At 53.0% G+C, this 24,966-nt stretch overlaps 12 protein-coding genes across 12 annotated transcripts; 6 read left to right on the top strand and 6 right to left on the bottom strand.

Moving 5' to 3' along the window:
• Positions 1–580: 580 nt before the first annotated feature.
• Z517_03694 (uncharacterized protein) lies at positions 581–1,390 on the top strand (the record flags this gene model as incomplete). Its single annotated transcript, XM_013432798.1, has 1 exon — positions 581–1,390. One exon carries the CDS (start codon positions 581–583, stop codon positions 1,388–1,390), a length of 810 nt encoding a protein of 269 aa, XP_013288252.1.
• Positions 1,391–2,322: 932 nt separating this feature from the next.
• Z517_03693 (fumarylacetoacetase) lies at positions 2,323–3,636 on the top strand (the record flags this gene model as incomplete). The annotated part of the gene is made up of 1 exon (XM_013432797.1): positions 2,323–3,636. The coding sequence occupies one exon, from the start codon at positions 2,323–2,325 to the stop codon at positions 3,634–3,636; it is 1,314 nt and encodes a 437-aa protein (XP_013288251.1).
• A 534-nt stretch (positions 3,637–4,170) lies between these two features.
• Z517_03692 (homogentisate 1,2-dioxygenase) lies at positions 4,171–5,683 on the top strand (the record flags this gene model as incomplete). Its single annotated transcript, XM_013432796.1, has 2 exons — positions 4,171–4,238; positions 4,321–5,683. 2 exons carry the CDS (start codon positions 4,171–4,173, stop codon positions 5,681–5,683), a joined length of 1,431 nt encoding a protein of 476 aa, XP_013288250.1.
• A 325-nt stretch (positions 5,684–6,008) lies between these two features.
• Positions 6,009–6,950, bottom strand: Z517_03691 (uncharacterized protein; the record flags this gene model as incomplete). The annotated part of the gene is made up of 1 exon (XM_013432795.1): positions 6,009–6,950. The coding sequence occupies one exon, from the start codon at positions 6,948–6,950 to the stop codon at positions 6,009–6,011; it is 942 nt and encodes a 313-aa protein (XP_013288249.1).
• A 1,029-nt stretch (positions 6,951–7,979) lies between these two features.
• Z517_03690 (uncharacterized protein) lies at positions 7,980–8,309 on the bottom strand (the record flags this gene model as incomplete). The annotated part of the gene is made up of 1 exon (XM_013432794.1): positions 7,980–8,309. The coding sequence occupies one exon, from the start codon at positions 8,307–8,309 to the stop codon at positions 7,980–7,982; it is 330 nt and encodes a 109-aa protein (XP_013288248.1).
• A 909-nt stretch (positions 8,310–9,218) lies between these two features.
• Z517_03689 (uncharacterized protein) lies at positions 9,219–9,883 on the top strand (the record flags this gene model as incomplete). Its single annotated transcript, XM_013432793.1, has 2 exons — positions 9,219–9,221; positions 9,275–9,883. The coding sequence occupies 2 exons, from the start codon at positions 9,219–9,221 to the stop codon at positions 9,881–9,883; spliced, it is 612 nt and encodes a 203-aa protein (XP_013288247.1).
• Positions 9,884–10,719: 836 nt separating this feature from the next.
• Positions 10,720–11,743, bottom strand: Z517_03688 (uncharacterized protein; the record flags this gene model as incomplete). Its single annotated transcript, XM_013432792.1, has 4 exons — positions 10,720–11,339; positions 11,395–11,475; positions 11,523–11,643; positions 11,702–11,743. 4 exons carry the CDS (start codon positions 11,741–11,743, stop codon positions 10,720–10,722), a joined length of 864 nt encoding a protein of 287 aa, XP_013288246.1.
• A 1,001-nt stretch (positions 11,744–12,744) lies between these two features.
• Z517_03687 (uncharacterized protein) lies at positions 12,745–13,701 on the top strand (the record flags this gene model as incomplete). Its single annotated transcript, XM_013432791.1, has 1 exon — positions 12,745–13,701. One exon carries the CDS (start codon positions 12,745–12,747, stop codon positions 13,699–13,701), a length of 957 nt encoding a protein of 318 aa, XP_013288245.1.
• A 155-nt stretch (positions 13,702–13,856) lies between these two features.
• Positions 13,857–14,972, bottom strand: Z517_03686 (uncharacterized protein; the record flags this gene model as incomplete). The annotated part of the gene is made up of 4 exons (XM_013432790.1): positions 13,857–13,962; positions 14,046–14,191; positions 14,268–14,349; positions 14,419–14,972. 4 exons carry the CDS (start codon positions 14,970–14,972, stop codon positions 13,857–13,859), a joined length of 888 nt encoding a protein of 295 aa, XP_013288244.1.
• A 1,517-nt stretch (positions 14,973–16,489) lies between these two features.
• On the bottom strand, positions 16,490–17,602 carry Z517_03685 (uncharacterized protein; the record flags this gene model as incomplete). Its single annotated transcript, XM_013432789.1, has 2 exons — positions 16,490–17,134; positions 17,261–17,602. The coding sequence occupies 2 exons, from the start codon at positions 17,600–17,602 to the stop codon at positions 16,490–16,492; spliced, it is 987 nt and encodes a 328-aa protein (XP_013288243.1).
• A 1,534-nt stretch (positions 17,603–19,136) lies between these two features.
• Positions 19,137–21,004, top strand: Z517_03684 (uncharacterized protein; the record flags this gene model as incomplete). Its single annotated transcript, XM_013432788.1, has 5 exons — positions 19,137–19,484; positions 19,558–19,724; positions 19,787–19,863; positions 19,937–20,734; positions 20,820–21,004. The coding sequence occupies 5 exons, from the start codon at positions 19,137–19,139 to the stop codon at positions 21,002–21,004; spliced, it is 1,575 nt and encodes a 524-aa protein (XP_013288242.1).
• A 2,017-nt stretch (positions 21,005–23,021) lies between these two features.
• On the bottom strand, positions 23,022–23,921 carry Z517_03683 (uncharacterized protein; the record flags this gene model as incomplete). The annotated part of the gene is made up of 2 exons (XM_013432787.1): positions 23,022–23,827; positions 23,903–23,921. The coding sequence occupies 2 exons, from the start codon at positions 23,919–23,921 to the stop codon at positions 23,022–23,024; spliced, it is 825 nt and encodes a 274-aa protein (XP_013288241.1).
• Positions 23,922–24,966: the final 1,045 nt, after the last annotated feature.

Genomic DNA, 24,966 nt, shown 5'->3' with positions numbered 1-24,966 from the left:
TTATGCTCTCGTCATGTCCGTCCCCTTTTCCACCACGGGTTAGCATATCAGAGACTCATGTCATATACATGCAATGCCGGTAAGCCGCTCAAGTCAGCTACCTGATACTCATCTTCGAGGGCGGGATCTGACAAGTTTGCTCGGAAAGCCTCCGATATTCCGTCAGGCCGCCCAAGAAATGCCATAACTAAATAATAAAATGCCACCAATGCTGGATCAGGGTGTTGCGTCATTCCGAAATCCTTGCGCAAAGTGACTGGCTCAAGGTATCCTTTGTTGAGCATTGTCAACTCCCTGTCTCTTGTCGTCGATGGGTTGGTGAAAGAGCCTTTGCTCGCAAGGGGGTCAGAGATAGACAAAGATGGTTGTCCCCGACACTATTAATTAACCTGCTTAGCTTACAAAGCTAGGCGGCTATTCCTTGTACTAGGTCACAACAGGATTCGTCTGATTTTAGCGAGGTCAGCTTCTTCGACGCCATGTACAAGGTACTTTCTATCAATGTCTATCCCTCGGCTCATCCACTGCCAGAGATAAGTGTCGACACCTGAGCCCGACGACCTCTACAATATAAGATACCATGTCTCAAGCCCGACGGCCGTTCAAGGAAGTGGAGGAGTCCCGTCCTGACTTTGACCACGCTGCCCAATTCACCGTAACCAAAACCCGGTCGCCGTCTTGGAACTGGGGCACCGGCGCAACCGACGGGGGCGCCTGTCTTGACAAGCAACACGTCGAGGTCGATCCCAATGAGCCAGGACGACCGGCACACAACAACTACAAGCTCTTGATCTCTGCCATCGTGCCGCGCCCGATCGGGTTCATCGGAACTCGCAACGTGGACGGCAACACACAGAATCTGGCGCCGTTCAGTTTCACACAGGTGGTGAACCACGATCCGCCCGTTTTTGTTATAGGGTTCGCCGGTTCCAATGACAAGGACACGCTGCGAAACCTAAAGGCCACGGGCGAGTGCGTCATCAACATCATCAGCGAGAATTTTATTGAAGCGGCCAATGCGGCCTCGATCGACACGCCCTACGGCCTGAGCGAATGGGACGTCTCCGGTCTGACTCCGGCCCCGTGCAAGGACGTCAACGTGTCCCGAGTCAAGGAGAGCGTCTTCAGTGTCGAGGGCAAGCTACTCGAGGTCAAGGATTTCGAGAGCCGCGTCCACAAAGGCGTCAAGTCCGGGTCTATGGCCATCATTGAGGGTGTGCGGTTTTGGATTCGCGAAGACGCATATGATCAGCAGCAGGGGATCATTGACCCCGCGGTGTTGCGACCGGTGTATCGCCTTGGGGGCATCTCTTACGGTCGAGTAACGCAGGCCTTTGAACTTCCTCGGTTCAAGTATGAAGAGAAGAAGTCTGAACTTCCAAAGATGTAGACAGACAGTACCATTACCATGTGCAAACTTCACAGATTTATTAAGAGGACTGGACATTGACTGCGCAGCTTTGTCGTCCTGTCGAGACGGAAATGGGATAAATTTTGGGCATTTCCACAACCAGTATTATCCCAATATTGACATCTGCCATCTCGTTACCTCTGAATGTGGCTCGGGTAACGGCATTTTCAAGCTTGTTACAGTCAGCGTCGTACGCAATCCCCGAAGACTTAGGAAAGTCTCAAGGTATGTGTCGTGGACTGAGTGCCCAATTCTCATTTTGTCGCGGATACCGCACCAAGTTAGACTTATACGAAAACGGTGGCCTCTTTCTCGTGGCCGGCAAGACTCCGGAGGACACGCGTTGAGAAGCCGTTCTTTCGACAACGGCGTGGATGAAGCCGTGTCATATTCCATGTAAAGCCGACAACTCAATGAGAGAGTGGTTCTCACCTTCCAACTTGCATTCACATTTTGCCGCATACCCTCTCATCCAGGACCCTCACTAGTGAAGTGAAAATAGCTATCTGTATTGACTGCCACCACAGATAGTCGATAGCTTCTTTAACATGACCCACGTGTTACCACGTCGCTCCCCCCCAAGTCTAGGCCCCTCACAAGATGTGTGCAGTCGTCTTGAACGTTGGGATTGCAAGAAGAAGAACGAGGCTGTCCCTGTGTCAGGACACTCTACCAAGTGGGTCTTCCGAACTGCCGTTTCCGTAACGAGGCGCAAGGCTACACTTTCGGAGCCAACGGAATCTAGATGGAATCAATGCTTCGTTCCGAGTTAGACGGTGCAGCAAGATGCTAAATGAGGGGAAAGGCTACATACATGCACATGTCTAGTATCAGGCTCCTCTCGAAGCTCATTCTAGAGCTCCTTGCTTGTTCTCAGCCGCTTCTTGGACCCTTGGGTTTCTACACCCAACATGGCACCTGCATCATGGCTCGACATTGCTAGCGATTCTCCGTTCTCCCTCGCCAATATACCATTTGGCGTTGCCTTGTTTCCCGGCTCACAGACGCCTGTACCGGCAGTGGCCATTGGCGATCTCGCACTCAACCTGGCCATATTTTCGTCCAAGGGAGGATTCGGCGCTCTGGATGAGATCCATGAGCACATTCACGTATTCGTCCAACCTACGTTGAATGCATTCGCTGCTCTGGGTCGAAAGCTCTCAGGAGACATCCGGCGGTATCTGCAGGATATATTCAGAGCAGACACTCCCCACCCTCAATGCCTTCGAGACAATCGACAGCTGCGGGAAGAATGCTTGGTGCCCCTGCAACAGGTCCAGACCAGGTTGCCGTTCCAGATTGGGGACTTCAGCGACTTTTACGGAGGCATGAACCACGCCGTCAACGCGGGAGCTCTCTTCCGCGGCCAAAACGGCGCTCTACTGCCAAACTACCTCCACCTCCCTATGGCTTACCATGGTCGATCCTCGTCGATTTTCGTGTCTGGTACCCCCGTCCGCCGCCCGTGGGGCCAGATTGTAGAGGACATAAATGCGGCAGAAAAGAAGCCCCTCTTCGTCCCTTGCCGGACCATGGATTTCGAGCTTGAACTCGGCGCATTTGTCTGTGGGGGGAACCGTGCTTTCGACACCCTCTCGGTCCAGGAAGCCGACGACAACATCTTCGGCTTCGTCTTGCTCAACGACTGGTCCGCCCGCGACATCCAAAGGTGGGAGTACGTGCCCCTGGGCCCGTTCAATGGTAAGAACTTTGCTACCACGATCAGCGCCTGGGTCGTCCTGGCCGATGCCCTGGAACCATACCGCAAACCAGGCCTGAAGCATCCGGGACCTCTGCTACCGTACCTACAGGAGGCGCGGGATGATTTTACATACGATCTGCGGCTAGAGGTTCAACTGGTTAGTGGCAAGACGAGACAGACCACTACGATTTGTTCCACCAACGCGTCAGAAGGTCTTGTCTGGTCATTTCCGCAGATGCTGGCCCATCACACCGTCACGGGCTGTGCTATGAAGCCAGGGGACCTGCTCGGTTCCGGGACCATCAGTGGCTCGACGTCCTCGTCGCTTGGCTGTCTCCTGGAAAAGACACTGAATGGGAAGGAGCCGGTACTGTTGAGCGGAGGAGAGAGCAGAACGTGGCTCGAAGATGGGGACGAGGTGATTCTACGAGCGTCTGCAGGGAATGAGAGCGATGGATACGTCGGCTTCGGTGAGGCCGCTGGCTTGCTTCTCCCTGCGCATGCGCATCAGCATAAACTGTAGTGATATTCTCCTATAGATGGCTTTAGCAGAAGTCTCCCCCAAAGCTTCCTGCATGTATAACTCATGTGTGTCCCAGTCTATACCTTCTTTCAAGCTCTGGTACCACTCACTCGACTTGGCAATCGTGCAAGGTATGGTCGAGCAGCTCTCGACCGCCAGCTACAACCGAGGAAAACCCTCAGTCTGCCGACTTGTGGGTATGAGAGCAGCACACGATACGGCCAACCCATCCACTTCAGCCTTAAACAGATTGAGAAACAAGCATTTCCGTGAGGGACCCTGAGGCTCGGGAGGGGCACCAAGACGGGATGCTCGGAAAATTTCCGAGCTCCAGGAAACCGGCGTGGGCACAGACCACCACACCGAGCGCGGCGTGTGGCGAGCTTTGAATATAGGGGATAACTATAAGGTAGGTTGCCGTATGATAATGTATAATAGTGGCTCTACCGCGGTGTAGTTGACAGATCCAAAAGTGACGAGCACCAGTAGTGTCGAGAAACAAGTCTGAATAGTTCGACTGCAGCACAGAAAAGAATGCCGTTCTCAAACTTCAAGACGCCGGAGAAGTACAGATACAACACCGGCTTCGGATCATATCAAGAGTAAGTCTCCTCTGCTTTCTAACCATGGACCTCTTCAATCGCGAGACTGAAAAGGAGACAATGAAATTCACAAGGCAGCCAGATCCGAAGCAATTGACGGCGCTCTGCCGATTGCTCAAAACACGCCCCAGCGGCCGCCGTTTGGGTTATACACCGAAAAGATCTCTGGCAGCGCCTTTCAGGCTGGAAGGGGAGAGAACCAGCAGACATGGCTGTATCGGATTCTGCCTGCTGCGGTGCATCAGCCTTTTGAACCATTGGCGTCTGACGAGGACGGCGACCCCGAAGCCACTGACACGAACTGCAACGCTTACGACAACCTGATCCGCATTCCCACCCAGGTGCGATGGGATCCGTTCGACATTGACGAGAAAGCAGACTGGATCCACTCGATGCACCTGATATGTGGCGCCGGCGACGTAGCATGCAAGACGGGCGTGGGATACTTCATCTTCACGGCGGGCCAGTCCATGGACCCCAAGACCGCTTTTTTCTCGACCGACGGTGAGCTCTTGATAATCTTGCAGACCGGGGTGCTTGATATCAGGACCGAGCTGGGCCACCTGCTCGTCCGACCGCTGGAGATCTGTGTCATCCCGCGAGGCATCCGATACAATGTGTCTCTCCCAGAGGGTCCAGTCAGGGGTTATGCCCTCGAGCTACACCAAGGCGTGTTTACGCTGCCGAATCTGGGGCCCCTCGGGTCCTTTGGGCTGGCCAACACGCGAGACTTCCAGATTCCTGTCGCGTCGTTCGACAACGACACAGCCGGCGGCGACTACACGGTCATCTCGAAATTCGGCGGGCGCCTGTTCGCCGCGAAGCAGGACCACTCGCCCTTTGACGTGGTCGCCTGGCACGGCCTGTACTACCCGTACAAGTACGACCTGGGCCGGTTCATGACGGTGGGGAGCATCTCGTACGACCACCCGGACCCGTCCATCTTCACGCTCCTGGCCTCGTCCGAGGGCGTGGCCGAGATGGCCATCTTCCCGCCGCGCTGGCTCGTCATGGAGAACACGTTCCGCCCGCCCTGGTACCACCGCAACACCATGTCCGAGTTCATGGGCCTGATCCAGGGCGAGTACGACGCCCGGACCGACGGCGGGTTCCGCCCCGGCGGCGCGAGCCTGCACAATGTCATGGTCGGGCACGGGCCCGACAGCGCGACTCACGCGCGGGCGTCGGAGATGGAACTCGTGCCCCAAAAGGTCGGCGAGGGGAGCATGGCGTTTGTGCTCGAGTCGAACGTGTTGCTCGGGATCAGCGATTGGGCTTGGACAAAGTCGAGCAAGAGACAGCTGAACTATAATGCTCAGACGTGGATGGGCCTGAAAAGCAACTTCAAGGTCCCGCCTGCCTCGAAGGTGAAGTCGCCCTTACTCGTCGCCGCAGGAGACTCGGAGAAGAATGGAGAAGCAGGGCTAAGGGTCAATGGCCATTAAGATGTGGTCGAGTTGGGCAATATAGGTGGTAGGTATTGTACAACTGGGATATTGTGTCAAAAGCAGTCGGACGATCTTTAATGATGGAAAGCTGACGCATAATCATGAGATTGGAAGAGTTGGATGATACTTTGAATCCTCAAGGCATTCAGGTCGAAATAATCGTTATTTCACAATCATTCCCGCTAGGATGTATGTATGAGCCCATCTTTCAAGCATCAATAGTCGAAATTGGTCATTAGTTTCCTCCCCTATCATAACGTTATAGGTTGTCGGTCGTAATCCTCTTGTCCTCAGTCCTCAAGAACAAAACCTAGCTCATGGTTCATGTACTTGGGACAATATCCCAGTCCCTTATGTCCAGCACAATCATGTGTCCTGGAGCGTGTCCAATGACGGGACCATCCAGAGCAGCTTGCCGTACCGCCTCTTGTGGCGTGACACCGCAGCCCCAGAAGACAGGAACAAATTCTTCCGCTTCGTCGCCAATACCCTGAACGAGTGCTGAGCCATCAGGCAGGATAGGGCTGTCTCCAAAGTCCGGCTTGCTGATGTCCTTGATCCCCAGGCGGGTCGCGGCATCCCAACCCCAAGCAATTGGCTCGCCGTGCGTTGCGACGTAGCTGCGCGTGATGTCTCTGACTTTCTCGATGTCTCTTCGGCGGAACGGTCTCATCGACACCACATATGTGGACTGGCTGAAGACTCCGGCCGGGCATAGAGGAAGCGTGGTCCGGTACATGGGAACGTTCCTCCCATGTGCCATGTGGGACGGAATCAACCCTTCGGCGGCGAGTGCGGCCTCGAAACTGAATGAACAGCCGATCAAGAAGCCGACGTGGTCTTCGCTCCAAATCGAGCCGACGTCGCGACAGTGAGACTGTGCCAGCTTGCCGTCCTCGTAGACCATGTACTTTGGAAAGTCGTGGCGAAGGTCGACATCTCCTGCAATCTCTTTGCCGGTTACTCCAGGTACCCAGGATTTCAGCTCATCCCATCTTCCCACTTCCTTGGACTCGGCCAGCAGGGGACATGGGACAGGGTTCCTCTTGCATAACAACCGGAAATCCGCCGCAAACCGCGACGGTAGTGCGATCAGGTTTGCCTGGACGTAAGTGGGCGCGGCGCCGGATGTCTGCCTGTCATACGCACCGGTTCTCGCAGCGAGACGAATGCTTTCTCCTGTCTCTCTGGTACTCGACTCGGCCTTGGTTGGTTTGTGTAGATTTGGCTGCTCGACGGCCTGGTCAAGCGCAATGGGAGCCATCGTAAATAAGGTTGAAGGGATGACAACGGGTACGTCCGCTGCCCTCGTAATCGAGATACGTGGTATATCAGCGATATTCTGCGAATGGCATTCAACGACTCTCTGTCCTGCTGTTCTTCTATACGGAGTACTTGTGTTGCAAACACTCGAGAAATGAAATCACAAACCACTCCTCGACTCCTATCGAATAAAAGTCGCTCTTCTCCGGTACGAGCAGGGCATACGTCAAAGCCAGAGTGATCGGCAACATGGCACATGGTAAGCACTGTTCTTTCTCCACGTTGGAGACCGAGACCCCGACGGATTCGACAAGTATCTTTCCTTGAGCATGTCTGCTGCATGGGGCTGCCTTCCCCTGGTTCGACATGGTAAGGTTTACCAGAGAGCAGGAACCGCTTTCTAATTTGCATCGGCCGCCGCTCAGTTGAGAGCGCATTTGAACCTGTGAGAGGAGACCCCTACCTGCTTGTTTGCCATTCGGCGGATTCAGCTTGTCTCCACGTTCTTTAAGAGTTACCTCAGACTGTTAGTGGTGGCTTAGGAATGACCCGAGCAGGGTTCCTTGATCTCGGATTGCGGCTAGATCCGGGATCCAGGCGAGGTTTCCGAGTGAAATGTAGAGGCGTGGCGCTCAGAGCATTGGTGTGCTGCTCTCCTATCTACACACTCGCGGCTGGGTTGTGCTGGTGGACAGTAGAATACAAGGCTCAATGGGTGATCTTCTTGAGGCGAAGGAGGAGAGGGAGCACAGGAGGCGATAATCATGGGCGTTGCAGGCCAAGGAGACACATGAATATACGTGCTACGATTTCCCTCGGAAATGCGCAAGAAGGAAAGGGAGAGATAGTCCCTGCAATTGCTAGAGCAAGCTCTTGTTCGAAACTTCCTGAGTAGTATGTCTGTATTTCCGTAGATTTGTGTTCGATTCAGAGTCGCTGGTCACAGCAGATCTCCTATCCGTCTTGTATGGACTCATGAACGCCCTCTTCTATCGACATCCCTTTCTCTGACGACCACGAGAGTTGTGCCCTAATAGGAAGATTTCGCCACGAGCGGGCCTCCGAGGAAGATTGGCTGTTTGTTGCAGAAGTTGGGGATATCTCCCAAGACCGGCTTTGCGTCTTCCGAGGTCATGGCCGCACCCATCTGCTCGGGGCTATCCCAAACCAAAGTCCCTCCCACAACAAACTTGGGAGGCGTGCCGTCTGGACCGGGCTTGTATTCGAGCACCTCCCATTTTACGAGACCGTGTTTCTTGAAGGCATTCTCAACTAGCGGCATGTGCGTCTTGAGGTAGTAATCCAGGTCGAACTTGGTGTCGGGGTCATTTGGGTAGAGGACTGTCGCGTGGAAAGGCATTGTGAGGGTGTGGTGGATGGTTCTCCGGGGTAAGGTAAGAAGATGTTTGGTCGCTGAGTCTGAGATCTGATCTTCGCGGGCGTTGTACTTGAAAGGGGTCTTGGTGCTTCAAGGAGAGCGAGGGCACCCAGCTGAAGTTTATATCAATGTCTCGCCATGTGCGGGGGATGTGCTAGCACGGACGAGGGGCTGGCTGAGACGCGACATCGACCAGTCGACTCGATCGTCCGTCCGGACGACGCAATGCTCCGACACCGAGGTAAAATGTGATGCCCTGGCTCGCTTCGACGGAGCAGAATCACCAGAAACCCAAACAGTTGCCCCTCTCGGGTCGTTGTCGGGGCATCTCCTCAACTGTGGGCCAGCAGAACACAGTCTTTTGTGCACTAGTCCATGCCTAACCAACAGCTCTGGACAAGCTGCTCATGTAAAGGCGCCAAGGTGCCCCGAATGAAGGATGAATTTGTGCATAAGAACTTCCGTGCTTCATTGTCGTCGGCAAACTCTTTCCATCCTGGGTGTTTTGTGCTCAATTCAGTAAGCGTTTCGACCTCGCCATCCTTCAGCTGAAAACCAAATGAGTGCGCGTGAGGCGCCAATTCCAGCAGCTAATGTGACGAAGGACTCGCTATGCATTGGTTGTCGGAGTTGAGCCAGACCAAAGGAGAAGCACAAGAGAGTCGAGAGGGAGGAATCAAGTGCGATGGTGGGAGTCCGACGCAGTCAGCCAGCAGAGGATGCACATTTGAGGAGATAGTGCATGCTGTAATTACTCGGTAGCCCTTATCGATAAGGCTTTCTCCACCCAAGATTTTCTTCTCACATTGCGCCTCCACGTGCGCCTCCTCGTCTCGTCAGTGTGATTGCAACGCCAAATCTACTAAAGTCTCTGATTATTTTTCGTATGCAATGGTAGGGCGAGAAATGTTCTCCTGGAAATCCAAAGCTAACTGGATTACTCTTAGGCTCCTGTTCGTCGACCCGTATCCGGGAGCGTGCGACCTCCGAAGTCCATCTTGAAAAAGACGTCCAAGGCTAGTGAAGCAAGTGCCACACCAAAGTCTGAACTGCTCTTCCCGTCCTCGAAGAAAGACAAGCGTCGAATTAAACATGCCGAGCTCATGAACAAAGTTGCGAAATCGTCTGCCAAAACTCCCAAACGAAGGCGGCCAAACAAGAAACTTGTCGCAACCCTTGATTCCTTAGCAGCTGCTCTTCCGGATGACGATACACGGGACAATAGTGTTGCACATGGGACAGGTGCATCTGCAGGCGACAGGCCTCAAGACCAGGTCAATATCATCAGGCGAAAGAGTATAAAGTCTCGGCCAGGCGCACTGAAAAGGAGGGAGAAACTCGATAAAGGTGAACGAGATCGATTTGCGAAGAACATGGCGCAACTTGCGGCACCAAGGCCAGCAACTGGAGGCGCAGCAAATCCATCTGGTAACGCTGCTGGTGGTGTCGGAGGTACCACTGCTTCCATTCCGTCGACAAGTGAGAGGTGGGCTGCCCTGCGAGGGTTCATCTCCCAGACTTTGGAGACGAAGCCTGAGTTGAAGAGCGCGACTTGAGAGATGCAACCATGTCACAGCCAGGATCTCAAGGCTTCGAGGCAAACAGCCCCATATCCACTTCGGCCGCATCATTGAAGAGATCAACAGTCCAGCGGCCACGATATCTTGGCCACGAAGAGCACTTGCCTGAAGGAGTGTGAAAAGCTTCGATGATACACTTGTGGCAAGAAGTGCCGGCCATGAGCAGCGAGCATTATTGACGAGGGATGGCTCTGAAGCCGTCTGTTAGCTCTGTCTACATTGCCACGCTCTCCAGCCTTCCCACCTGAATCTTCAAGGATAATCAGGGAGCATCATGTGGGCTTCAGGCTTCACTCTTGACCATATGCAACCCTTTTCCCAACATCTTCACCGCCGAAAGAGTCAAATATAACAGCGAAATGATCAATTATCATTATTATACGCGTTCACTCCGACGCGATCGCTTAGAACCTTGCGACACACGGCAATATGAAGCATGGAGTCCAGATCAAGAAAGGCTGACACCTGTCGTGGTGGAGAAGCCGATATCAAGTCCTTATGTCGACACTGCGGCGCTCGGTAAAACTAGGTACCAGACAATGAAGGCGTCAACTGCTATCTTTGCGGTTGCGCCCGTGGGCTTCCCTTTTCAACTCTAAGCTCCATGAGAGTGAACAAGACGTGGTGGTCTTGGAAAAGCCAGGGCTGCCTGGCGGCAAAATCGCTATGATTCGTGAGAGCTCTTTCTGGGGGCAGGAAAATTCACCCGAAAGCTCTTTATAGTATTGCCAAATGGCAAACACTAACGGTCAGTGAATAGAGATGCGCATCTTGAAGGTTCAATTCTAGAGTTTCGATTACATGCTTGACCCTTAGTTCCGATCGCCAGCAGCAAATTTATCATTCCAACGTCCCCTGAAATGTTTCTTTGAACCTACTCGACTGATCAATTCCACGTCCTGCTCTGGCAACGATTTATTCAAAGCCAACAGGTGGTCCTGCATCCGAGCCTTCTCCGTCGAAGTTGTCACCACCACAATCTCTTGCTGTAACGCCCATCGTATCAAAGCAACAGCAGTACTTATTCCCTGTTTCTCTGCTATGGACTCCAACTCACTGTCCAGAGGACCTGGAGTCGCTCTGACTATTGGCGACAAGGGTGAGAAGGCAAACGTCTGTATATCGTGCTTCTTGTGGTACTCCCGCAGCTGAGTACGCTGAAGGTACGGGTTCAATTCGATCTGGTTGCACGCTGGCCTTATCCGTGCAATCTCCAATACTGTCTCGATGTGGGCTTCTGTGAAGTTAGAGACACCGATGGCGCCGACTTTCCCGGAATCGTATATGGCCTCGAGCTCGACCCAAGCCGCTTGGAGATCTGCGTTGGTATTGCCAAAGTAAGGGTGGTGAAGCAAATAGAGGTCGATATACCCAACACCTAGTCGATGCAAGGTGCGATCAAACGCTCCTTTGATGTCCGACGTTGTGAACACTTCATGCTGTTGTCAACTTCTCCACGTGTTGCAGGTGGCTGCGAAAACACTCACCTTTCCCGGTAATGTAGATCTCGGAGACTGGAACGCCGGATTGCTTTATCGCCTCACCGACTTCCCTCTCCGTGTTATATACTGATTCAGGTAAGCAATTAAGCGTGACTGTGATTTTGAACGCTCACGCTCAGCTGTGTCCAGGTGACGATAGCCGGCCAGGAGAGCCTCTTTCACAATGTCGACAAGGCCGGTGTTGAGAGTCTCTGGGTCTTCCTTTCGCCATGTTGAGCCGGTGCCGAACGCCAACTGGAAGCTGCTGTCAATTTGTGACCAGGGTTTGCTGGCCTCATCTTGTTGGACCTACCATGAAAGATCCACCCAGAGGCTTCGGTCTGTGACCAGACATCTCTGTTGGAACGTCCGCGAATGCTCTGGTCAACGAGCGGTTCCGCTGTTAATTATGAGGGTCAATTGCAAAGACTACTCTTCCTGCTCCTAGCACGGCCGAAATATCTGCTCACGGCGAGTCTTCGCTGGTTCATAAGCCATTCGCATATCCATTTCTGATTACTCTTCATGAATCTTTGATCCTTGATCCTACACACCTGATTGGATGTCTGTGGGAGACTGATCTTTGTCATGCCAGCCGAGTTAGAGATCAGCGAAGCAGGGAATACACAGATCTACCACCTTATGCCAGGCAGGAGATGGTGTGCAACATGCATCGACAATAGTACATGCGAATTTCGTCGGACAAAACTCGGCTCTCCCTACCCTACTCTGATATGCATATATTATTATTCAACCCGAGACTCCTTAGTCAACCCCATTCTATTGGCATCAAAGGTTTGATTACTTTGAGCAGGTCCTGGAGAACGCCACTACTCGCAAAAGAATATGTCCTTTGAGTCCCACCTCTTCTGCGCCCGGCCAAAGTATCTCAACCACTAATCAGACCAGTTTGCTGCAACAAGGTTGCTAGAATGCTATCTAGCATGGATCTACAAAACTTCATCCAGGCGATGTCCTCATGCTGGCACAATCGGAACCGCTTCAATACTCATGGCGAGTCTCATACGCAAGGATTATGGGGTACCACTCACAACATTAGCGCTAGGACTTCCTACTAGCGTCTTCACCTGGGAGGTATATGTAGGTATGATGAGGCACCGGTCAAAGATTGTCGACAGTTCTTGCTTGGTCATCTCAGAGCCGTATGGTTCCTCGTTTGTCAGATTACAGGGTGCTGCCAACTGTCAATAGAAGGTAGAGGCCGTGAAAAATGGATATATATACATCTGTCAATTGTCAGCAAGCGTTGTACCGGGTGTCTCTCCACCGCAACAGACACCTCTATAACTTACCAAGCTTTGATACAACTTTTTCTTCCTCTGAGAACGCCGCATCATGTTCAAATCAATCCTCCTAATCGGCGCAACGGGTGTGGGCAGCTTCGGTGACTACGTGGCCCACGAGCTCATCAAGGACCCAACCCATTTCACCCGCATCGCCTTCTTCAACAACACTTCCAGGCCCGCCGACAAAGCCAAGAAGGCCCAGATCCAAAACCTCAAGGCACAAGGCTTTGAAATCGTCGAGGCGGCTGACTATACTTCTCCAAAATCCTACGAGGGCTTCGACTGCGTGCTGATTTTCCTCGGAAACCACGGACTACACCTCCAGCCCACCATCATCGACGCGGCCATTGCAGCTGGCGTCCGCCACTTCTATCCGAGCGAGTACGGCGCCGATGTCACCGAGGGCCAGAATTGGACGCAGCGCTACTACAAGCACAAGGTGCAGACGCGCGAGCACCTTGACGCCAGGGCCCAGGACACCCCGGATCTCGGATGGACATACTACGTACTTGGCCGATTGACGGAATGGGCCGTGATCTCCCACTTTGGCGTCGACAACAAGAACGCGACGGCGAAGATATACGGTACGGCGGAGGGGAGACAGAGCTTGATCAGCGCCGAGGACAGCGCGCGATACCTCGTCGAGACACTAAAAGAGCCGCTGTCTCCCGATGCCAAGGGGAATCGAAGAACATATCGCATCTCGGGCAGCAACCCGACATATGCGGAGATCTTTGAGGTGCTCGAACGGGTCACAGGCAGAAAGTACAACGTCGCATACTTGGACGTCGAGAGCGCACAGCGCGAGGAGGCACAGGCCAGGCATGCAGGTGACGTCGATGCGGAGCTGGCCGCGAGCCATAAATTGATTCAAGGAAGGGAGGGGACACTACTCGCGCAGCCCTGGGACAATGCTCGCTTCCCCTGGATCCATCCCAAAGGTGTGGAAGAGACGCTTCGCGAGGCTTTTGCATCTGAGCGAGCGAAGGAAGTGTATGGTCTGTAGGATAGATGAGCCAACATGGCTTTAGGATTGAAAGGGGGAGGCTTTTGTGCACGCCAGCGACTGACATAGTAAACATCCACGGCACGGACTAGTATATCCTTTTTAGTTTGTACATGGTTTACCCATCAGATACTACCATCTGTCGGCCGATCATTTTACTCCCGCAGCTTGAGCTTCAGCAGATCCTTCTCGACAATCTCATCCTTCTTGGCCAACAGCCCTTCCATGTCCCACGGGACACTGACATATCGCCCGGCTAGCCTGTGAGAGACGGGTCAGCCTCGAAGCCCTCTTTTCGCAAGCCTAGTACAGATAGAGGTACGGGCGTTCAGGGAAGTACATACCACTCTCTTCGTTCTCTCGTGAGCCAAACAAGCGTGTCGGCAGGAAGTTCCGGCTCGGTGACCAGAAGGTGGTGCATGTAGTCCGGCATTGTGGTTCCCACCTCGGTCTTGACCCCGCCGGGGTGGATGGCATATGCCAGCAAGCCCTGAGAAGTGCTTTTGCGTCAGCGTGTTGACCGGATTGGGAAGCCGGGCTGTATAGTGTCAAACAAAAAAGCGTACTTGGTCTCCATACTCCTTCATCAGGAAATCATTCAGCCGGATCTGCGCCGTCTTGGTGCCTTGGTATGCACTCCCGCCGGGCCTGGGGATCGTTGTTAGTTTTTTTTTTTTTTCCCATGTACCTGATGAATGACTTGGTTGGGAAACGTACGAGGTCGTCAATGCTCCGGCACTGGAAATGGTGATGATGGTCTTCCCGTTCCCCTTGAGGAGCAACGGCAATGTCGCCCGAGTGACGAGGTATGTTCCCTTGAGGTTGACCTCCCACGTGGACCACCAGTCCTCCACGTCGGTCTCGTGGATGGGCTTCCACACCTCCATCCTCGAGGCGTTGTTGATGACCACGTCGAGCGTGCCGAACTCCTGTTCCACCGTCTTGATGGCCTTATCTACGGCGGCGACATCGCTCGTGTCGACGCGCAACCTGAGCACCTTGGGCATGTCTTTGCGTCCGGCTTGTTTCGCTGCCTCGACAACTTCCTTCGCCACGGCATCGAGGTCCGAACGAGCCAGCAGCGCGATCGCCGCGGCGCCGGACTTTGCGAATGCGACAACCGTGGCGCGACCGATACCTTTGCTGGCGCCGGTCACTAGGACCTTGAGGTTCGTAGGGTCCACCTTGACAGGGTTGATGAACTCGTAGGTGTCGTCGTGTCGCGGGGTCACGAAGAAATGGCCTCCTGGGACATTTGAAGTGTCGGACATGTTGCACAGTCCGAGTGTGATCAGGGAGATATATATGTATGTGTGTGTGTGTGTGTGTGTGTGTAGGAAGGTAGGTAGGGAAATGGCAAGAATATCAAGAGGAGAAGCAGGGCTTGCTTTTCTGTCGAGTGAAGGAATCCCCTGGTCGATACTCACATACTCACATATACTTATATTTATACTTACATTCATACATTGCATCGGTTTCCTCTCCACCGCCAGAAGTTCCTACCATACGAGTAAACTTGTAAGTCCTTTCCGGAACCGGGTTAATCCCTTGCCGACTGATCAGCCTCGCCCCGCTTTTATTCTGGTGCAAGTGGTGGCGGAGATAACAGCCAGCGTCGTTAAATGCCTTAGCAGTGAAGAAACAAAGTCAAGACATCTGAGCGAGCTTTGTTGTCGGTCTGTCGTTGTACTCGTTGGTGGTCCAGAGATCTTGCTCCACACAGGTGATAGGAAGGAAATTCGAGTTGCATTCCATTTGATTGGGAAATGTGGTACGGGAAGGATTGCCCAGACGTGGGCATAGCTGGGCGCTTTAGTCATTCCAGCATTACCATCATCACGACCCGTCATCAAAGCTGCTGCTGATGCCAGTGACGGCGCCCACAGGTGTCGTTGGTAGGACGAGGACAATACCCAGTCTAGTATGATGGGCTGGTGTAATGAAGAAAGCTCTACATGTTTACCACCACATGCACATGCTCGGATTCATCAGCGCTGGTAGGTTGAGTATCCGAGTTCGCTGCGGAAATATGCGGAGTCCTTCGGCCCTAACAGCCCACCAGTGATAGACGTCTATATCCGAGCTCGGGCTAGCCACATGGCATGCCATGCGTTGCCATGCCACGCAGACGCTTTAAAGCCGATTGGCGATGGGCATAGCGAGATCTACTCGGTACAGTTATTGACTCTGGCAGATCCTTGCCCGTGGTCGTTGACGGCTTTTTATCAAGTTTGCTTTCTCATGTGCCCATCCTCTTCCAGTGTCCGTCCAAAGCTGGGACAAGCTTTCTTACGTCTTTCTCTCCCCGCAGGCCACCCGTCCTTGCTTACTGAGGGGGGCACCTACTCGTCAGGCACCCAGGGACTCCAGCGTGGTCAGCATCGGCTTACTTGGGTTAGGGTAGGATCTCCCCCCTCCCTACCCTAGTGTAGGGTACGGATACCGAGTACCTACGATTTGATTAGTGTCTTTATAGCGAGAGTGTCAAGTGTATTTCAGTATTATTATTAGGATATTACAAAGTAGTTGGCCGCCTCGGCTTTACATAAGCTTGCACCTCCACCACGGCCCACGGCTCATCGCGGAACCTGATTCCTGCTTTGAAACCCCGGCAAAGCCATGCGGTAAGCGACCGCTGAAGAAGAGAGATGGTTTTGAATCTCAAAAGCTCATCTGATCGCGTAGAGAGAGAGTGATGCCGGACTAGCGGCTATGTAAAATATGTACTGTTTCTTTTTCTTTTCCTATGTACACTCCGTCTCCTTACTCAACTTTGGCCAACCTCTTCCTATTTCTTCACCGTCACCGCATAGACGGCCCCTCCAAGGGTTACGTTCTGCGCCAGCCACTGGTCGATGCCACCGGTCGTTCCCACATACAGAACTTTTCCGACTTGGCTTTTGCTGATCCACCTGGCTGTGGTCGGTCCTGGCAGGCCGGTTGCGAAAAGGGTGTGGACGCCGGTCCTCAAATCGATCTTGCGGAGCTGGTCAGGCGAGTTGGTGATGTAGGCGAACCGTTGTTGGTCGTCAATCTCAAAGTCGTCACAGTCAAGTCCTGTGCTGATCACCGTCACTGGGCCGACCTTGCGTCCCGTCGAAGGGTCGATGGCCACGCGACCAAAGGTCCCGATGCTGGGGTTGTTGTAGTACAAGGTGCTGCCGACCACGCGAATCCCATTGACGCCGCCCCCTGCCCCATTGGGATCGGTCATTTTGGGGTCGGTGAAAAGTAGTTGAGCACCGCCGTGGACAACGTCAACTCCCCAGATGCCACCCAGAGCTTGATCGACCATAAGCACAATTCTGTTGTTCAGTGCTGCCACGCCATTCAGGAGACTCGCGCTGTTAGGGCCGCTGGCGAGCTTTGTAATGCACGGAGGGCCGGGGTTTCGCAGGTCCACCAGCCATGTGATTCCCGTTCCAGGCGTACACTATAACGATCCAATTCATTAGCCTCATTCTCGTGTGAAATTTGGAGATACACAATGTGGCACGCGTGGTTGATTCGCTGCTTGTGGTAATATCAGTGGCGTAGAGAGAAAAATTTTTTTCTTTACCTCTAAGATGGTCATGTCGCAGAACATCGTGTTGGCCAGGAACAGGTCGGGCTGAATATCGGTAATGCTCATAATGGAACTGCCTACGGCGCTCCAGTCATGAAGCACTTGTTGTTGTCCGGTCGCAGGGTTCAGCTGCTTGAGGACAGCGGATGTGGCGGTCGCGGGGATAATCCAGCCGTTTGGACGAACGGCCAAGTTTTCGATCCATACTGCATCTTGGTACTGGTAGACAAGTCGGACCGAAGGGGCAGAGGCGACGTCAGGGGCGACGTCGGCTTGGGGTGCGCAGGAAACTGAGACCGCCAGATAGAGCACCAGGCTCCAGAAAAGAGCCGCCATCACTGGACAAATTCAATTTGTTGTCACAGAAGTTCGGTAGGGACAGGCAACGAGTTGGGCTCATCTGCAGACTTTAAACTTTGACGAAAGCTTCCTCCAACCAAGGGGCGGCGAGGTTGGGATTTATTGGGATTACAAAGGACTGCGGGGTCCCCCGGAATATTCCCGTGCCACGTGTTTCTCGTCCCCTAGCGACACGCCGGGTGTGGCAGAAGCCATGGGAAATAGTGGGAAATAGTGAGAAATAGTTAGATATCTAACGTGTTAGGAAGGTGCGTACGATAATAGGGTGGATCCGGTAGTGAGAGTGTCAAGTTAATAAGGTTCTGGTTAAGCGCAGGGTAGCTTTACTACCTTACGCGGCATGCTTAATCTCCGGACTAAGACCGGGATATCGGAGACCACAAATTTACTTGCTTGGGGAGTTATTCGCCGCTGCTTGGGGGTAGCCTGGAACTAACTAGATTTGATCGATTATTCATTGAAACGGTGGAGAATCCACGTGGTCCTGCATGCATCACGTGCAGAAAGCTTTTCGGCCAACCTGCCACAACTGAAAGAGGCAGAACTTATCACGTGGATCTCACGTGCACTATCGTCACCCCCACAGAGCACTTAGTCAGCACTCCCCTTCTTGCCCCATTTCTACTCAATCCGAAAACGGTTATGGGTTTTGAGGAGGGGAAGATGGTCCTGTAAATATCGTGGTCATTGGGAAATAGGGGACGAACAGGACAATCCAAATGCGTGATAATGCTGACACCCTTTTTCATACCGTTTTGGGTACATTGTACGAGTAGAATGGCCTGATGGTCGATCTCCGAGCCGTACTCTTGACTCCAAACGTCAATGATGACAAGGTCTGGGCTTGACGCATTGATGCCCCTTGAACCTGGGTCTTGAACCCCCAGCTCGTCAAGACTGACTCTTGACTCCAACGAAATCATTACGCGTACTATTGGTAGGTATATCCCAAGAGGTATTACCATCCTGGATAACCTGAATCGGTTAGTCTCACTATCACGCTACTTAGCGAGGTACTTGTGGTTCGAGTATTATCTTCATTACATACTACGCTTCCCGATACAGAAATGTAGGATAAGTGTAACTCGTCTGAGCTGACTTGCATCCTGCAGGGATATTACCGCAGTCTGATGAATCCAGGTCTGGCAAACGACCGCTGACGGCCATCCCCACATGCTGCCTCTGGATCTCACGAATGAAGTGGCAAAGCCATGTGCAAAACCAGCATTGAGTAACTTGACAGAGGTTTGACTTTGGTAAGATGATCCAATCACCAAAGCAGGTGAAGGTTGCATAGCTCGTGAGAAACAAGTCCATGGCCCGCCGTTGATCAGGCAGGAAAAAGGGATGCATCCATCATGTCCATGCCGCCACCACCACATATGGTGTTCTGGTTATAAAAGATGGCATCACCTCTTGACGTGAGCGCTCCTGAGTCTGTAGGTGGCACTGAAGAGCCCTCCTCTTGCTATTCAAGTGAGGGGAACACTTTCAAGAGCCACCTTTGACAATGCTCTGGTCTCTGGCTCTCGCTATTCTTGCAGTAGGGTTGTACCTCTCGCTCGGGCTCAAGGGTCAATGGCCCGATGGACCTCGAGGCATCCCGCTCATAGGAGTCTTGCCGGACAAGAAATTGACTCTCAACCAACAACTCACCAAGCTCGTCCCTCGTTATGGGGACTTCTTCTCCTTCAACATGGGCCGCTCCAAGGTGCTGGTCCTCAGCAGCCCGACCGCTATCGAGGACCTGATCGTCAAGCGAGGACAGAAATATTCGTCGCGACCGTCTCCGTCCCCCCAGGCAAAGATCATTGCTTCGGCAAGGATGGTGCAATTAGAATACGGTGACGAGTTCAGAGTGGGTTTGACGTCTTCGCCCTGTATACTAACCACGAATTGACGTATGCCTATACTAATGCATCAACTCCCAGAAACATCGAAAACTAATCCATCGCCTACTGGGGATGCAGAACGCAAAGATCTTCCAGCCCTACCAGGAATACGAGAGTCGACAGACGCTGAAGAACATCTTGGAACATGCCGACGCTTTCTACACAGAGGTCGGGCGATATTCGGCCAGCGTCACTTTTAGTCTCCTGTGAGTTGAGGCCGCAGTACCTCCGAGGATTGCATCAACAGACAGACACTCACGAATGGCAGGCTTGGAGCCCGTTTCACCAGGAGCGACACCCGGATCCCAGAAACTATCCGCTACGTCGCCCTCGACATGTTTCAGAGTATGAATCTTGTAGCTTAGCGAGTCATTTGAAGAAAAAAAAAAATACACACACTGACTTGGTGGGATCTCAGAAATCCGTCCGGGGTACTGGTTGGCCGACTGGATCCCGGTGCTGAATTACCTTCCCGACAGCCTCGCGCCGTGGCGGGCAAAAGCACGCAGGACCTTTGACAACCTCATTGCATTCTGGGGCATCTTCTACGACTCGATCGTGGAGCGGATGAAGAAGGGCGACGCGCCCGACTGTTTCCTCACTCGGTTCCTGGAGAGCCCCGAGATTGACAGTTTCTCCGAGGTCGACAAGCGCACGATCCTCTCGGAGCTGCTGGGCGCGGGCTCCGAAACCACGGCGACTACGCTGCAATGGTTCTTCAAGGCCGCGGTGCTATATCCCGACTTTGTCAAGACGGCCCAGGAGGAGCTGGACCGCGTGGTCGGGCATGACCGACTGCCGCAGTGGGAGGACCGCAGCGAACTCCCCTACATCAGCGCCGTCGTGGAAGAAATCCACCGGTGGGCCTCTGTGGCGCCTCTGGCCTTCTACCGCGCCACCAGCGAGCCCGACAACTATCGAGGCAAGACGATCCCGGCGAAAACGACCGTCATCTACAACGTGTATGCCATCCACCACAGCAGCGAGTACTACCGCGACCACGACATGTTTCTACCCGAGCGATTCTTGCCGGACAGTGACCCCCGATACCTCCCTCGATGTGCACACGCTCCCATGCATTATGCGTTCGGCGTAGGGAGGAGAGAATGTCCCGGAAGACATGTCGCCGACGCGTCTCTGTTCATCGTCATCAGTCGGCTCTTATGGGCGTTTGACATCAACCAGGGTAACCACCCGCGTCCCAGCGACGAAGTCGGTAAGTCACATCTCTTCCCAGATGCAACTGTTATGTGAAACACCGCAAGCTTGGCCAGCGCTGACTGTTGTCCTGTCTTGTCTAGCCGGGAGTAACCCGCTCTTCAGACCCGTCGCGTTTACGTGCGACATTACTCCGAGGGATGAGAAGATTGCAGACAAGATCCGTGCCGAAGCTGCAGTTCAGGACCCTGCGCTACGGGTCGAGGATGCCGCACAGTACGAGGAGAGGGTGATGAAGTTTGTGAGAGAGCAAAAGCTTGGGGCGTGATGCCCTCAATCAGCATTGTTAATGAGGGCCTAGGCGGGGGAGCAATATATCGGGCAGAGGAGACACTATCTAGATATTCATTTGAATGAACGAGACATCTCAACAGAGTGGCCGACCAGATCATGAACACAGTTCAGAGGCTTATTCGTGGTCGAACGGCCAGCCGAAGGATCTGGCTCAGCGGCCCCCGTCCAACGGCGAATGTTTCACGTTCGTCTCATCTTGGCCGGCCTCGTCCATTGCAGTAATTTCTCGTATCCAACACCACGCAATGCAGCGCCACACCAAAACGAACACTTTCTACTCAGTGAAAATGAAGCCGCGTTTCTCCTTCAGTATTGGAAGAAGGCAGGTACGTCTGTTCAAGCCTGGCCAAGGGCATTGGCGAGGCTAAGTTTTTGGTCTTGATCCTTGGCTGCAATGTGGCGACCCGGCCATTTACCTACAAGTACGACTGCATCGTTCCTCGTACTCGGTACAGCACCCTGACACACTCCTGTCGTAGGCCAAGGTTACGGCCCCCTGCGGGAAAGACCAGTCTGTCCTAGCAAAGAGATCAAGCTCATCTCCCGCTTGGAATACGTAACGACATGTGGTGATTTCTTGTATTGACTCTACTTTGTATTTTGCACACGGTAGGAAAAGTGCTGACCCGCGACAACTTCTCGGCCGGAGATTGGAGGATGCTATGATCTCGCCCTAGCTTAGGTGCATGTTGGTCTAGGGCCGAACAAGAGAGCCCATTGATCACATGCAGGTCAAGCCGCCGGCACTGAGGTGTTCCCGAGTTCCCGATTTCCGGTGCATGAGAAAACCCCATGGGTATGTCCATGCAAACTGCCCGGCCCCAAGGTCGGCCGGAGTCTGCTTGCTCTGAGAGGACAGATAATATCGGAATCAACGTAGGGTCCGGGACCGCGTTCGTGGACCGACGAGCTTTTCCTCCTCCACGTCCGAGCCAAGCCGGCAGCAGCGTGGTCGGCACAAAACTTGTCCCCCTAGCAGCCGAGAGAGGAGACAATTGCCACCTGTTGTATCGGAGGGGAGAAACGAGGGTCAATCCATTCGGGAGAAAGTGATCATGTGAAGTGTGGGACGAAAGTGGTGATATGGACAACGGCGAACCCTGAGAGTCATTCCAGAGAGGTATATCGCAAAGCCACTTACTTGTTCGAGGCACATCGCTCCTGAATCTATTGGCATTCTTGCGCTGACTGACCTCGTCAATGCCTCGTCTGTTTGGCTCTCCGGATACAATCCACGACAGCCCTCACACGTTCGAACGTGACAGATGCAATCTCCCTTTCTCTTCCTTCCACATTCGGCCTGATCAGATTGCCCCCAGTTGCCTGTTGCGTTGCCGGGTTCTGAAAGGAGTACCACGGAAAAAATGCCAACGGGGGAATGGTCACCGGGCACGACTGACGACCTGGTGAATACAGGATCATGAAAAGACCACCTTCCCCCTTCTTACAAGGCACTAGGATGCCCTTGGAGTCGAATGAGTCTGCCGGCCGCTGTTCGCCCTTGACGTACCACTCTCTCCTGGCCGTGTCCCCCCGAGCTTTCGTCTGCCTCTGTTCGCCATCCACCAGATTCAAACAAACGGCAACGACGGTTCATCTCGATTGTATCGGTAATGGAAGAGAATTGACGCGTACTAAAGTATACATGGTGTGTCAGGCTGTGTCTCTCTAGCGGTGGTGATTTGTCGGTGGTGCTGACGTCGATCGTCTCATATTCGCTGGTTGAGGAAACGCCAGGTGATGGAAATCTGGTCAGCCGGGGATTCTGTTGGACTTCACGCCGTCTAAGATCAAGAGGCGTTTGGTAAAACCACACACATATAGATAACGCTCAAGTCAAGAGTTCTCGATAGCAGAACGGAGTTGCTTGAGACGATGGTTCCGCAGGTAGCCACTATGGTTTCTTTGCTCGGTTTCAATCATCCCACGCGAAACCAAGTAATTGCTAGCTTCTCTTAACCTCGTGTCTGAGATTAGGGTAACGAATCGGCTTATTCAATGATCTCCGCTAATTTTTGGAGACAAGAACTTCTCCGTACTGGCTCCGAACCATGATTGACTGATTTTCTTCTGCGTGATAGCAAACTCTTTTTAACCGATGATTCAACCCTGGTCTTGTTCTCTGGTCTCTTGGGCTGGTATGACGACCGCCTACGCTTCGGACCCGAGGGACGAACAGACTTGGGCGCCGAAGCCGGTGTCTCAGCGTTGTCCGTACACTCTTGACTTGTTTGGGTGTTCTCACTTGGAGCCACAAGCGGGGTTTTGGAGGCATTCATTTGATCGATGAGATAGGGAATGACTTCATGGACCATTCCATCGCTAGAGTTGGATGACCTGCTGCGTAGAAACGAGAGGAAGGTGCAATGTATGTTGATAGGTAGCTCTGTCATGTAATACTTGTAAGTTGCCGTCCATGCGCTCTTCTTTGCAGCTTCGGCTTCCTCTTGAAGCTCTTTTGCAAATCTCTGAGTTGCTTCGTTCGGGGATAGATTTTCTCCTAGGCCTATCAGAAGCCGCCTGAAGCGAATCAAGACTTGAATATCTTCTTCGATCGGTATGGTCAGTCGGTTGTGCTTGGTCATGAAGGCGTCGATGTCGATGCCGCGGGAACGGAGCCATTTTTCGTGATAGTCGATGTCTTCGTCCAGCTGAGATTCCGCACCAAAAGGCTCCTGAGGGGCATGAGACGCCTGTTCTCCATGATAGCGCAGGTTTGGGGGGCTGTTGATGTGATGTAGCAAGTCCGAATCCCCAGGCGTTGGGTTACTGATGCCAAGATTGTGGGGTAGCACAACTTAGTCAACTACGGGATGATAAGAGTTCAACGCTCCCGGCACCAGCGGCAGCCGACATTAGTCCCGGCGCTTACCGACCTGTTTATAGTACATGGCTTTAGATTGAGCAGCTGTGGACGTATTAAACAACGACTTGTCGCACCACCCAACTCGACGTAAACTTCCTCTTGACCACCATCTCTGATTGAAAATTTAGGAGTGAGAAAGCGTCGCCTCGACTCGAAATGTCCGTCCGCGCAATCTTGATTCCCAAGTCTGACGCTACATCTTACTCGACAAGGCTAACATACAATAAGGGAAGAAGAACCGTCTCGCCTATCGTCACCCGAGTCTTTGGATGCTGATGATTCGTGTTGAACATATCACTGAGAAGCCGAAAACCCAATTATCAAAATCAACAACGTCACCCAGTGCAGTGATACTGCAGCAAACAGCAGATACGCGCCGCTTTACATTTGGAGCAGGCCTAGAAAACTTCTCCATGCTGCAGTCGAATCCAGAATGAACAGATGATACCCGCTACATTAATCTTACACACTGTCAGTTCTCTTGTGAGCCAGATACATCCGGAGTTTGGCTTAAAATTTCGTCGACATCTATCCACCATGGAAACGACGAGATCAAGGTTACAACAGATTCGAGGTTGAGTCTGGCGCGAGTGCACCAATCCAGTCCGGAGTTTGGGATGTGACCCTAGGACCTGGATTGCTCTTTACTATTTTGGTAGCATAAGTGAAGGACAAACTCCCAGCCCATCCTCGTCTCCTCCACCGAATGCTAGACCACTCGTGGCGCGGCTTCTACAGATGAAGCACTAGGATGTATCAATGATGATACTGCTCTTCATGCTACGTACACTCATAGTCCAATACCCCTAATTCCAACATGGGGGCGGAGGGACCGGTGGTACTGGCACATGCTATTTCCATTATAACTTCTAGGTCTAGACACTGCTAGAGGAGACTAAGTGGGTGCGGGCCCTGCCCGTTTCATTACGAGAAATGAACCTCTGACACTTGTTCAATTTGCTCTGCCAGCATTGGAGGCCAAAGATTGGCCAGTCGCAGGAGTTCAATCATAAATCGAAACAACGAGAGAGCTTGCCCTTGACGCCATCCCTGAGTTGCCACACACTTGG

Source organism: Fonsecaea pedrosoi (assembly GCF_000835455.1).
Source record: "Fonsecaea pedrosoi CBS 271.37 unplaced genomic scaffold supercont1.2, whole genome shotgun sequence".
NCBI classification, from domain to species: Eukaryota; Fungi; Ascomycota; class Eurotiomycetes; order Chaetothyriales; family Herpotrichiellaceae; genus Fonsecaea; species Fonsecaea pedrosoi.
Note: the sequence above shows the minus strand (reverse complement) of the source record. Positions and strands in the feature narration are given on the sequence as shown.